The 14,401-nt window shown below is 39.7% G+C and overlaps 1 protein-coding gene across 2 annotated transcripts in view; it reads right to left on the bottom strand.

Moving 5' to 3' along the window:
• Nucleotides 1-14,401, bottom strand: part of rgl2 (ral guanine nucleotide dissociation stimulator-like 2) — a 31,154-nt gene that overhangs the window by 3,567 nt on the left and 13,186 nt on the right. For both annotated transcript variants that reach the window (XM_079693918.1, XM_079693919.1), the window contains 10 exons: nucleotides 10,865-10,921; nucleotides 7,979-8,175; nucleotides 6,671-6,777; nucleotides 5,824-6,039; nucleotides 4,666-4,769; nucleotides 3,485-3,569; nucleotides 1,587-1,646; nucleotides 591-677; nucleotides 455-487; nucleotides 44-165 (listed from right to left, as the gene is read on the bottom strand). In XM_079693918.1, coding sequence (XP_079550044.1) covers nucleotides 44-165; nucleotides 455-487; nucleotides 591-677; nucleotides 1,587-1,646; nucleotides 3,485-3,569; nucleotides 4,666-4,769; nucleotides 5,824-6,039; nucleotides 6,671-6,777; nucleotides 7,979-8,175; nucleotides 10,865-10,921 — 1,068 coding nt within the window. The remainder of the gene's footprint in view (nucleotides 1-43; nucleotides 166-454; nucleotides 488-590; nucleotides 678-1,586; nucleotides 1,647-3,484; nucleotides 3,570-4,665; nucleotides 4,770-5,823; nucleotides 6,040-6,670; nucleotides 6,778-7,978; nucleotides 8,176-10,864; nucleotides 10,922-14,401) is intronic.

Genomic DNA, 14,401 nt, shown 5'->3' with positions numbered 1-14,401 from the left:
AATTTTCTTTATACAGAACATACATGTATATATATATATGTACCTCTCCTCCTCTGTTAGTGTAGGGACGCTCTGATACCACTGAGTGAAGGCCTCGTCACTAGTGAACACACAGTTTTTGCAGGAAGACTGCAGGAGACGGATTTGAGCCAAAACCTCAAACTCCTGTTAACAAAGAATCACCTAAAGGTTACATAATAAAACAAAAGGACCTATGTTGGCTGACCTGGTATTACAGTGCTAGTTTTTATTTATTTGTTCTGCACCACAAGGCCCTTTCCACTCTCCCTCCAATATTATTTTACCTCTTTTCAATATATTACGCTTTATCTAAAAAATGATCTCTTCTTTTTTTCACAGGGTCACGTGACTTTTTAATGATTTGGCAGAAACAGAGCATTAGTCAAGAGCATCAGCTCAACCTTTTATCTCTTACACCGATTGCATCACTCACCCTTCTCCTTTTGTCAAAGTTGATGTAGCCGTTCTGTGAAGGGAGTGACAGGATGTGTTAGGTCAGTTTGATCATTGTAAAATACTGAGCAACTTTATGACAAGCTTTCCCTTTGGTAGAGATAGGAGCAACTTACATCCAGCCTGTCTTTGACCGCAGTGTCCAGCATGGTGAGGTCAGTGAGGAAGATGCCCAGGTAGGGCACTGTGCCCTGGGCGTTAGACTGTAAAAAAAAAAGAGGCAAGTGTTTCATCAGTTCCCCAGAGGTTTCTATTCACTTTGTCACGAGCCCGCCCAACGAAACATTACAAAGCGGCGGCCTGCAGCTATTTTTCAAACAATGGCTCAGGATTCAGCACATCACACACGACAGCCCTCTGTTCCAGTCCACCGCTGCATGCCCTCCATCAAACCTCTCAAACACCCCCCTCTTAACAGAAGTGACATCAGTATCAATGACTGAATGTACTCTTTTTAGAAAAACTGTGATTTTAAAAACGATTCGTGTTTTTAACAATAATGTCTTTCATGCGTGTGACGTACCAAACCTATATTGAATATCCATGACTTCAACTACATCTCCTTGCAATTTTAAACACAGAACACTTTTCAAAAGATATTGTATCACATTTTGTCCCCTAACTTTCACAATACTAATGACACTTTTGCAGGGGTCTTACATCATTCATAAATGTCCCAAGGTCTCCCATAAAGGCCTGTGGTGGTGTATAACCCTTCAGGCTAAAGCAATTAGTATGCACACTAGGCGTGGGCTGTAAAGTTAGGGAAGAAAGTTTCTTTTTTAATGGGCTTTAAGATCTGATGCTTTACCTCAACGACAAAGGTTGAGGTCATTTCTTATTTCTGATATGTCTTGGTGATCTGACACGACACTGAGAATGATTTACAAATGTTAAACTGAGCAAAGTGTTTAAAGACACTTATTAGAAACATTTCAGCCATATACACCTGGGTGCTGCTGGCCTTCGCATCAACAGTCTTTGGCTTTTAGCAGATTGTTAGAGAGTTCATTTCTTAATGGTCAACCATGTGACCTTCCACAAACAACACTGTCTCCTTAAAAGCGAAACCTCCATCATTTCACACAAGTCTTTCTCTCCACTCTACCTACCCGATTGACATGTTTGTTGTTGATCTTGTTGTCAATGTTGGCGAACTTGGATGTGCCCTCCTGAAACACAAAAACAAGGAAAGATTTCAAGTTCAATCTTGACCATGGAATCAATTGTTGAGAGAACAGCCTCGCCACAAAGTCAAAGAATATATGCGATAAGAAATAAATAAACCATTACAATAAAAATACCACAATCTAGTCCCGCTGCAGGGATCAATCTTAATAATGCTTTATAGTTATATTATTTCATAAAATTCTTCAATAACAGTGTTGTGTATTATTTCTTTCCCTAAACGTTTAGTAAGTCTTTCATTAGTCTGAATCACTCATCTCACTCTGTCTGCTTGTGGAAGTCATTTTTAGACAAGCTGAGAGATAAAAGGGAAGCAAGTCGCTGTGCTGAGGAAAATCAAAAGGGCAACAGACGGCGATGGTGTTCTCTGGCATCAAAGCTTTCAAAATGAAAGCATATGTTTGGATGAATTCCTTTGGGGGTATGATGGGTAAAATCACAACTAATGCGAAAGCATTGATGCCCGTATTGCACCATCACAGCAGATCAAAACACAACTAATCCTGTCAACTTGCCCAACTCTCTGACACAGTGCAAACTAAATATAATATACATCTTCAGATGGGTGTCTTGCATTGAAATGGAAGTGTTGACAGAATAAGGGCAGTTCTACTCAACCAGATTAGACTGGTTTGGTTCCTGGTCTTTTAAAGCAGTCGTATATCTCTTCTGAGTGTTGTTTTTCAGCCGAGGAGAATGCTTGGCTTCAGATTGTGCCGATTTAACAAATGTGGTCCAGTAGTGGCTCTTGACAGACACATTAATAAATGTCTCATACTGCTGCTTAGATTATGGGATGTGTGTCAGCAGGATGTGAGATGTAAGTGCAGAGGAGTCACATGGTTTTTCAGAGCATTGTGTGCTTGTAGTAAGCATGTGTGTTGCTTTTAGCCATGCTAACCGTTAGACTCTAGGCAAAGCATGTCAGAAGTGCGTTGTATGTTCACCACTTGACATACTGTATCTTGACTGTTGCTCGATGGGTTCAGATGACATTTTGTACAGATATTCATGGTTCCAAGAGGAATTATCCTGTTGATGTTGGTGACCGCCTGACTTTTACTCTAGCACCATTATAAAGCCACATTTGTCCAATATAATGGTTTATGATCACATACCGCAAAACGAATGACATTTCCATTAACATTTGTAAGCAAACCGAGCTTACACACTAAAGTAAAATAGTTAACTTACTAAACATTATACCTTCTTAACAATGGTGAGTTAGTTCTATCATTGTTTACATTATTATTTAGCTCACAACTCTAAGTACAGCATTACACAGCTTTCTTTTTTCTGTTTTCCACGCAGATTAGCTCACACAATAAACAGTCATTTTCTAAAATCAGGTTGTACACTGTGATTATGTTGTATTACGACTGATAGCTGAATAATACAGTCCAAAGTAAAGATCTGCGTACAGTAAAGAGTGTCCTTCTTTCTGTATAATACATTAATGATGTAGGACTAAACATCGTACACACAGGTTTAAACTTCAAGTGTTTCTAGTAAGGGGGGAAAGTATTTTTGAAGGCAGCTGCCAAGAGCAACACAGATCCTAGTGACAACAGGCCTCAAACAAAACCAAGACATCAGAAAACAGTTGTCGAAATCTGATACCCAAACTGCTTCTTCAGCTTTAAGCAACCAGTACGTTTCAACCAACACACAAGCAGTCAATTGAAAAGACATCATCAAACCTTTCGCTTTAAAGCGTCCTGACTCGGCTAGAAACGAGCCGCTGCATGCCATAAATAAAATATCAAATTACAGTATATAACTTTTCCATTGTGACTCTGTTTTTGGCGTGGCAGACACTTACCTCCTTGAGGAGTTCTCTGCTTTGTGAGTAGTTGTCCTTTTCTGAGAAGATTTCTGACAGCTCTTCGTACCTCCTCACTGGCTCCCTGTCAAATGAGCAAAACATTGAATTTAATAGGATTTCCGTTATTATTCATATGTCAAATTTATAAATGCAATAAAGACATTTAGCAGAAACTGAGTTTAAATAGTCTGCATTGTCAAAATGTAATTCTTGAAAACAGAAACTGATTCTGGGACGATGCCATGACTGAAAGTACATTTGGTTTATGTTGAGGAGACAACACTGCTGAAGAGGCAATATCTCCGACAATTTTATACCACTTCGTCTTTATATGGTTCACTTCAGAGTTATTTACAAGGCTGACTTGGTGTAGAACAAATTCAATGTCTGTAGGGACACATCCTGCATTGCTGTTTTAAGCTGAAGAAACTGCCTTCCAGGTCCTAAATAAACAACACATTCACAGTTAATATATATACTTTATATGTAAGGTAGCTTTTTTTTAAATGTATTTTTAACACATGATCAAAGACATAACACCTTCTTGGCATCCAAAAATAACTACATCACGTAGAGTACATCACAGAAAGACGAGGGTCAGCTTTAACGATTTACTATAAGCTACTTTTGAATATTTTCAAGCACCACACAATAGCAGGTCTGAAAACCAACAACAGTTTTAACTTTTGATTAATCTGAGGATTCTTTTCTTGATTCATTTATAATTGTCCTGTATTTGTCAGAACATAGTGAAAAATACATTCGTCAATCGAAAAAAACAAAATGATTTTTCTTTCATATAAATCTGTAGAAATAGCAAGGCTCAAATGAAAGAAGATTATATTGGGATTGTTGTTGTAAAAAGGTTGGTTTGTATTTTAATCAATAGACAAATAGATCAGTTTTTTATAGATCAATTTGCTCTACACTATATCAAGTTAAAAAATAATATTATATAATATGTATTTTTTGTTTAGTTTTTATCTTGATGTCTCATGCTGTCTTTGTCTTCTAATATATTGAGAACATGTTGCAAATAAGTGTGTGCACCTGAACATGTGATCTATAGATTTTAGTTTCTGTATCTAATATGATACAGATGAATAATAATCTATATAATGAATCATTAAATCAGTGATGTCCTTAACAACAAAACGTTGTGTTGTTCAGCTGCACACCTGTCAGTTTCCTGCCATGTCTTCCTCAGCCGGTGGATGGGATTACTCTGCAGGGCGGACACGATGGCATACAGCGAGGAGAAGTTCTTCCTGGCTCGGCACTCCTGTTGAAAGCACACACAGATGAACACACTCATTTGCATGCCCACACTTACACACACTCACTGTAACTGAGAACACCTGTGGTGTGGCTCTGGCTGGTATTGAGTTACTGTGTCAGCCTCAGGAGCTGAATAATGCATAGTGCTAAAGAGGTTTTGTCCCAAAAGAACCCTGCGGTGTGCTTAGGACGGCACTTTGGCAGCAAACCAGTGATACCTCGCTTTGCCAAAGAGGATGTTGGAGTGTGTGCGAGTGTGTGTATGTGATGACAAATGCAGTTTCCTACAGGAATACTGGAGAGAAGTAGTGTTTTATTCAAAGGCAAAAATGCGTGGAGAGGAATAAATCTCTTTAATATTTTTAAATAAACTGATTGTTGTACACAATATCCACAAAGCTGTGACCGAACCCAGCTAATCCACATTAATCTTCTACTATACTGCAATTTGTATGCAGATTTTAAAGCTTTACTTTTTGCCTAAAGGTCATACATCACATTGTTTGGACTCTTTTTCTCGTATGAACTAACAATTGGTCATGCTGAGGATATTTTGCTATTTTATTTCCTGGTTTATTTCCTGATTTCCAAGGTGTACTAGAAACTGCAAGTCTACTTCTAGTCTAACAAAGTTGCTGATTTTTTAGAATCTTTCTTTTTGTCCTCAGCAAAGAAGTACCACAAGCTGCGGTCAAATAGTTTGTTGTTTGCTGGCGTTCTGTCCAGAAGACGACCATACATGTGTTCTTAATAATGTGTTTTGCTCGCAGATATTAAAGTGAAAATACAGTCAGAGAAGTAACCAAGCTGACTGTGAACTTGTAATAGTGTGTGCATAGTCGGAGCTGAAAACAGGATTATGTTTTGGGGATTAAAGGGGGTTTAGTGAAGTAAAAATGCACAATTGAGGATTTTGAAAGACTTGCAACCCCGACTGACATACTGCTAACAATTTCATTTAAAGACCAGCAACATTTCTTTTTTTAATTCTAGCCTGTACAAATGGCATAAAATCCTGCATTTTCTAATCTGTGACCTTCTCTTTTTTTCACACTGACCTCTGCCACGCTGATCCATTTCTCCAGCAGCCGGGCTCTCTGTTGGCTGCGCAGATTTGTGGGCCAAAGGCAGGATGCTAAAACCGCATTGGCCAGCTTGTTGAACTGTCGTATGGTGGCCCGGACAGACCAACAAACGCCTTCCCTGCCCTTCTTGTCCCTCTGAGACCACAGGGAGCCGAGGCAGTGGTACGGGACAAGACGGACAAACAGCTCCTGTTAAGAGACAGCATAGATCAATAAATACCAGCCTGTTTACCAAAAATCACATCAATCCATGTTACCCATACTGTGAGGTCTTTCTGCTTAGATTTCCTGCTGACAGAGTTTGGGTTTATGTGGGTGGCACAATTTCTTGTTTGTGTTTGCGGCCAAGGCGGTTCATGTTCCTCTACTTTAATTCTGTGTTTTCTAAACAACTGCAGTTGCTGGTGTTAAAAGCAAGATCGGCAAGTATTTGACAACAGATGGAGAGGAAATACAGGAGGAACAATTTAAATGTATCCATATCAGATGATCAAAAGTTCAAAGATATAGCAAAAGAGCAAGTTATGATGGAAGAAATCAGACTGTACGAAACTACACATATTCATTCAAATGATATATCAAGCAAAGAGAAAATGTACCTAAGTCTTATAATGAGGATGAAAACCCTGAAGTATATTTGGGCATCATGTTGGTGAGATCCTTATGTAAATGAATATGTAAGCGAACCCAGCGGGCAATATAGGGTTCAACTAAATGTACTAGATAATTCCCATATAAAATATAAGTCAATAACATCATTTTTTTGATATCATTGGTCAATATTTTTGATCCATCAGGAACATGTTATAAGAGGACTCACAGTCTCTATTTTGGTGAGCTGCTCAGCGATCAGCGCTGCAGGAAATCCAAGGATGCAGGTGGGTTCAAACTTGGAGGCGTCAGGAAGGCTGGTGAAACTGCTCTGATCTGCAAAGAATGAAGCTGTTCAATAAAATGGAGTCGATTCAGAGCATAACAGAAACCTGTTTGTGGGACCCAGGTGTCTGTTTTTTCCTTTAGTAGCAAGAAACAGACTTTCTAAGAGTTTCTGTTGCTCTCATCCATCACTGTGTCCAGTGTGGCTAATGGTGACTTTTGACTGATAGCAGCTTAGTTCTCTCAGGAACACCAGAGGATAAATATGACATTTAAATGAGAAAATGTGTTTGTTATTGAGAGATAATGAGCTACTTCACTCATGACCTCGAGATTGCAGGATGAGAAAACAAGATTAAGAGTTAATCAGGGTTCATACACTTTTTCAACAATGATTTTCAATGACTTTTTCATGACCTTTACCTAATTTTCAATGACCAAAAAAATTACTCTTTCTCAGCGGCACCACTGAAAGTGGTTTATTTTAACATGGAACAGGAAAATAAGGTCTGCATATGAAACATGTTGTGCCTATCTAAAACAAATCCAATAGTTGGCTTACTAGCTTCTACACGCTAAAGCAATTAACATCTCTCACCAGCAAAATACCTCGACAGTTAAATGCCTTTTTACGTTTCATTGCTCTACGATATACGATCATTTATTATCATTATAGTGTTACTATTTCGGCGATTAGATAAAATATAAATTATATTTGATGCAGCTTTAGTTACATTTCCATGACTTTTCCAAAACTTTGGGAAAAATATAACTTTTCCAGGGCCTGGAATTAGCATTTTGAATTTCCATGACTTTTCCAGGTTTTTAATGACCGTAAGAACCCTGGTTAGTGTATTTGGACCTGTACTAAGGCTGAGCAGTGCTTTGAACAAAATAATAATGCTAACATGCTGATGTTTAGCATGTATAATGCTAACCATGTTCGGCATTTGGCTATGTTAGCAGGCTTACCATTTCTAATTAGCAATAAACAAAGAATACAGCAATTATTGCACGCATGGCCACCTTTGGCTTTCAAAGCAGATTAGTGTCCAGAAAACTTAAGCAAAATGTTGGATTTTGTTAAGCAATTTTGTCTCTTTTCTTTAAGAAAGAAAGCCACAACCAGCCCATGTTGTAATTTGTTGTCTTTTGCAGCCTGGGATTTACGCTGAGCAGACAAGCACATTTCTACATGAAAACCTCCTCTAGTTTTAACCGGTGTCATGTAAGTCCCAGTTTATTTACGGACCTCTATGGGAGTCAGGGAGCAGGGCTTTCTCGCTGAGATCCTCTGCGATCCTGAGGAGGCGATCACGGAGTTCGGCTGCAGACGAGGAGTCCTGGGGGAAAAGGGGAGCGAGGCGCAGCAGGTGAGACGGCTCCCCCAAACTCTTAAAGTCTTCAGGATACTCAGAGAGCCAAATGCTGAACACCGTAACCACCGCTCTGGAGGAATGAAGAAATGATTTTGAGGGATTTAGGGAATGCAATTCTAAAATGTATAGGTCAACATCAGAAACATGATCGTCTTTTGTTTTTAAGCCTTGACCTCCAGACAGTTCAGAGTTCTGAAAACAAAAAGGTTCCTTAGAACACTGCGTCGATAAATCAGATCATCAGCAAAGGAAAGAAACATTTTAAAATCAATCCGAGAGTATCCTTGAAGAAAAATAATCTGTTTTAAATTCTGATTGCCAGAAGCAGAAAAACAAGCTGTTGCAGATTGGAATTGATTGAATATATTGATATTGAGGTTGCCAATAAATCACATTCTCAAGGGGTTTAAAGTAGAAAAGCAGCTTAGAGATAAGTCTATAATTTAGTGGATATGTTGTAAGAAAAAGATAGCTAGCTTTAGTGTTGGTGTCTTCTGCTGATGTTCACTTGTTTTATTTAAATGTGTAATTAAAAAAATGTGTAATTAAAAAAAGATAATGAAACAATAAGGAGTAACTTCTTTAGTTTTTAGAAGATGTATATTTGGCCTCGGTAGCTCCACACTTATATTTAAAGGGGACCTATTATGCAAAAATGCACATTTTGATGTATTTTATACATAAATATGTGTCCCCGGTGTGTCAGGGAACTCACAAAGTGTCAGAAAACAAAACCCTCTCTCTTTTCTTCCGTACCCACATCTAAAAAAAAAAAAAGGGGGGTGCTAACAAGCAGATCGAGAATTTTCGCTCCTAGAACGTCATTGGCAACATCCGACTGACGTAACACGACCCAACCATAGGCCCCAACCTATCGTCTCCGGCACACGTGACACGTCCCTGCCTATATTCTCCGGCACACATGACACGTCCAAACCTATCGTCTCCGTATACAGTCGCAGCTGTGTGTCTGTGTATTCAGCAGGATGTCTGCAGGAGGCTTAGAGTAAAGTTGTTGTATATATAATACATATAATCTATCAATCAATAGGATACGGCTGTAGTAGGCCTAGGGCCTTTTAGTCGCTCATAAATAAGTAGATCGCTGTTCTTTATATACTATGGATGCTGGCAACAGTCACATAGTCCAAAGTGAAGGTGATGTTTGACCAGTAATAGTCTAAATAATAAGCACTGTTACATTACATGTCATTTGTTAGACGCTTGAATCCAAAGCGACTTACATACATTCAGTACTGTGGGCAATCCCCACAGGAGCAATTTGGGTGAAGTGTCTTGCCCAGGGACACAACGACATGCTGACTGCAGTGGGACTCGAACTTGCTACCCCCAGATTCGAAGTCCAGCACACTATCCACTGAGCAGTGGCGGCGCCAGAGTATTTTTGTTGGGTAATCTATGGTAGGGCTTACCCATACAGTGGTGGGGCTTAAGTCAGTATTTGCAATGTAATTACATACACGCTATATCGCCCCCCTTGACAGTGAAATGCCACGCGTGAGGTTTAGATTATTTTCCTGTCTCAATCCAAATTGAACTGTATGAAATAAAAAGGCACATTTTTCTTGTAGTAATTAAAAAGGGCGACCTGGAGCCAATCCTGCAATTTCCCCACAAGTGAAAGAGTTGACATGCTGAAAACCCAACCCCTGCAGGGGGGTCTGGGGGGATCCTCCCCCAGGAGATTTTTTGAAATACTAACATAAAATACACATTCTGGTACTCTCTTGAGAAGAAAAATAAATAAATCTATTACTACACGACATATCTAAAAAAATGAATGCCATTTTTGTTTTTTGTTACTTTGTTCTGAAACCTGAACCTGCTGCTCCTCACTGAAGAGGGAATAGGCTGTGTGAATTACACACACCTATCAATCATCAAACCGTGGGGTCTTATTTCATTACGTGTTGATTTCTATCAACACTTAATGTTGTATCGATGTATATAGAGATGTACTACCGCAAAAGCAGAGCCCTAGAGAGATATCTGCGCAAAAGTATTCTCCGTCGGGACTTCCTGCAACAACACACCACGCCGTTATCGTGATTCTGATTGGCCAGAAGACCTTATCAAAGATGTTATATTGAGAAGACGATCACTACGTGACAAAAGTTTTCAAAACCGTTTCTAGTCTTCGGTATTTCCAGACAAGTGGCTACTGAAATCAATCTTACTAACTGCCGTCTGTGCAATTTACTCCGCGCGATTTTACGGACTTTATTTTGCTTACTTTAACATCATTTTTCATGGTGGGGCTAAGCCATTTCTTGGTATGGCTGTAGCCTACCCCAGCCATACCCTGGCGCCGCCACTGCCACTGAGCCACAACCTCCCCCCCTTTTCTAGCGCTAAACATGTCAACATGTTGAGTAGTATCAGAAACAATGCGCGGCGTGTGGAGTAATATGCTGTGTGTTTACATTAGCAAGCATGCTAACACTCAGAGCTAACCATGGAGCTAACGCTGTAGGCTACTGGAGAGAATATTTTACGTAATGTCCTTGTGGTAAACCCTGCAAGAGAGAAAGGTTTAAGCTCCATACTGTTTCAGAAATAAAGCTTGGAGTGGTTAGGAGCATTAGCATAACATGGCATTTAATCACTGCAGCGTTTAGCTGAGAAATCTCTCTCAGCAGTAGCAGGGGAAAGCTGCGTGACGCTACAAAGGGGCGTCAACATACAGCATATCACAGTAAACGTTGCTAAAATATTTTGGGTAGCCTTCATAAGCTCACCTGTTGAAGGATTGTCTTATGTGACTCCTCTCAGTTTCCCCAGGTGGGTTCTCCAATCTGTTAGTGAAGCAGAAAGAGAAAATGAGGAAACATAACAATTATTCAACTTCAAATTTGCGCATCTGCTATGTCATAAATAATGCTTTGTGATACATTTATTTATGGCTTAGTTGCTTTTTCTCCAAGGCATTATCATGATGTTTACAGGTAACACTGCCAGGAGTCAAATCTCTCCTGTGTGTTGCGTCTTCAGAAAAACTTTCCAAACAGCAAAGGGCCTCCATTATTTAACATAGACTTTATAACAGAACAAGCCTTCACAAGCGTTTTGCTGAATTATCTTGCAGTTTTTTAAACTGGCACATGGTGCTTCCTCAACTGTGGAAGTGTCTCTAAATTAAATTAAACAATGAATCTAGCTACTGCTGTTTAAATTGGAGCTTGACAAATAGCAAAGCTAAACTAACATCTGTTTATTTTGTGCAAATTGGAAATTAGATGTACAGTGGATTGATCACCCAGTTGGCAGTCCAATGTAACCATTTATCTGTGCTATTAAGCAGTGTGACTACAAAGACGGCAATGTCTGTTGGTTGGTCGACCACTCAATCAATACACCAAAAAATAGAAATATCTTTAATCCCAGGGCTGCCAACATTTGAGTTCAGCTTGGATTGAGATTTTTTTTTTGGTGAACCGAAAAAAGAAACGTTCATGTGTACAGTGTCACAAATGTATTGAACATGCACAAACTAGGGTTTCCCATTAATGTACCGGGCGCTACAGTGGAATACGCACATACACAGTGTACCCGCAACTCTTACAATGAAGGCTCGATAATCAGCTCACAGCATATAAAATGGCATATAGGTGTAAGCAGAGGTAAAGTGCTATTTTATAAGTGGGGGGTCCTCACCTCCTCTAGGGGGGTCCGGAGGCATGCTCCCCCGGGAAGATTTTTTTTTAAATATTGAAGTTAAATGCATCAACCTGGTGCACTTGGAGAGCCAAATGAATTTATGGTAAACAGATTTTCTTTTTCTTTATGGATATTTTACAAATCACTCACCCTTTAAACTGTATTCTTGTTTTACTGTCATATAGTGTTTTATAACTGTTTTTCATTTATTCTCATAAATGGTGACCAAAACGTTTGAGACCCACTGAGATAAGACTATTTAGAAGTTAACTATCTAAACAGAGAGTCCCTTACCTCACTGAAATGTAGTTATCTCTCAGTCTGACAGGACAGAGCTCTCCCTTTCCTTGTTTTAGAAACAGCTTTTAATATCCGTTAAGCTAACCAGATGCTAACAACAACAATGCAAATAGTGAGTTTGGTAGAAATATACTGTACAATAGTAAAGTTATTGAAGATGATGCCATATTTATTGAAGATTTTACATTATAAATATTCCCCAAAATTATTCAAAAGCATATTCTTCCAGACTCCTTGATGTAGTATGACACACAGGAGACTATTGATGTGTGTAGTGAGTTTGGTAGTAATAAGCTGTATATTAGTGATTGAATATTATTGTATTCTCTTTTTTCGGAGTTGCACCTAGCAGACGGTCCCTGAGCACTCGTTTCTTCTCCGGCTGCGGGTAGAGACCAATGTAATAGGCTTGTTTGAGACAAGAGAGACCTGCGCAGACCTGCGCAATTTCGATCAACGTCTTGCTAGTGCGTTGCTTGATGGTTAGTCATTTTGTCCGACTTGCTCGGTTATGGCTAGAAAGCATCCGTTTAGTGTAAAACTCTCGCGATAGTTTGCAAGTCACGTGGCTGAATGTTTACGTTTGGCAGGCAGCCTTTCAGTTACGATCGTTAACATCAGTGAGCCACAGCAAATTATGTTGAGAAGCTAAACCATCTATTAATTATGTCAATGACAGGGAGTGTGATTGTTTAAGTAGGGTGTTAGCGGTCTTGCTGTTCAAAGAAGAATGACAACACTGTAGATCACCAACACTATGGTTTATTTTTTATTCACAGGCAAGTCAACGTTGTCGCAGTAAAAGTCCCAAGATAGTTCCTGGTGCAATACAATGTTCCCTTTCAGTGTTTTACTATTATGTCTGATGTTTCTCTATTAATATTACAGCTGCATTAATGTGTATGTTGCGTCATGTTACTGCTGTAGATGTGTTTCCGAGCCGCTCCAACGAGAGTTACAACGAGAACGTGACGTCATATTTACACAAGACGGATCCTTTCTAGCCATAACCGACTTGCTCTGGAGGCTCGCCTACATGAGACGTTGAAATCTCGCGGGACAAAGACGCCCGCAGCCTTGAGAGCGAGGCGCGGCGAGGCGTCGCAGTTCCTCTCCACGGGCTGCGGAAGCGAAATGCTTGATGGGAAACGACTCGCTGGTATCTCGAGCTGAGCGCTCATTGGTGGTTTTTACCACGTGCTGGTGATGAAACTCTCCAATTGGCTCGGCAAAAGTTTGTTGTTGTTTTGTGTCAGTTTTACGTCGCCCCCTCCATTAACATTTTTCATAATTGTTCCACAATATTTATCATCATGAAATGAATATCTATATATGTTATACTATACTTGCACTGCTTACCGTTTTCATACTTTATATATCTTAGCATATTCATACACACTGTTCATACTGCTCACAGGCTGCTGTGTATATTCATACCCCTCACTGTTTATTCATCATTCAATTCATTCTATATTTTATTCTGTAGATTGTGTACATTACTTTTCACTTTACTGCTTGTTGCACTCCTGGTTAGAAGTTAAACTGCATTTCGTTGTCTCAGTAGGCTACCTGTAATCTGTGCAATAACAATAAAGTTGAATCTAATCTTGAGCAGGAACAAATGTATTTACTTAGTACATATCTGACATTAACGATTAAACACGTGTGCATTCTTTATAAATGCAAACCGAGTCAAGCCGACTCCGGAGGTGGCGGTATGCACCTTAAAGTTGTTTGCAATCCGCCAAAAAACCGAGAGAAGAAGAAGAAGAAGGCGAAGAAGAAGAAGAAAAGAAGCCGACTCGGAGCTGTCCGACTTCAGGCGAGCTTTTTGAGACCTCCCCCGGCTGCGATCGGCTATTCTCGTCTACTTCGAGGCGAGCCGCAACGCGTCTCAAACAAGCCTAATGTGTCCAGCTCGGAGGACGGCGCGTATTGGCTTTTTTTTATCAAAATGTGATTGCAGTTCGTTGTCAACCTCACGACGATACTTAGGAGACGTCATTTGTGTCTGAACAACGTTTTGTTCATGAGTTATTGATCAGTGAAATCAGAATCTCCCAATATCGTTCCAACTTTACTAAGCCAGAAGACCGTCTCATTTCGTAGACCGCTCGGTTTGCTGTTCCTTCACTTTATTTTTATATTTATATAGGCTACATTTATTTTGGACGAAAACTTAGCGTGAGGAAAGGCATGTGTGGCGTGAGTGTGTGAGATATGGGTTAATTGCGTGACTCTCACGCTCAATGCGTGAGTGTTGGCAGCCCTGTAAACTACTTCATGAACTGACATGAAACTTAGAACAGGCAAGCCCA

This window comes from Notothenia rossii, assembly GCF_949606895.1.
Source record: "Notothenia rossii genome assembly, chromosome: 7".
Lineage (NCBI taxonomy): Eukaryota > Metazoa > Chordata > Actinopteri > Perciformes > Nototheniidae > Notothenia > Notothenia rossii.
The sequence above is the reverse complement of the archived record's forward strand: the minus strand, read 5'-3'. Positions and strand labels throughout refer to the sequence as shown.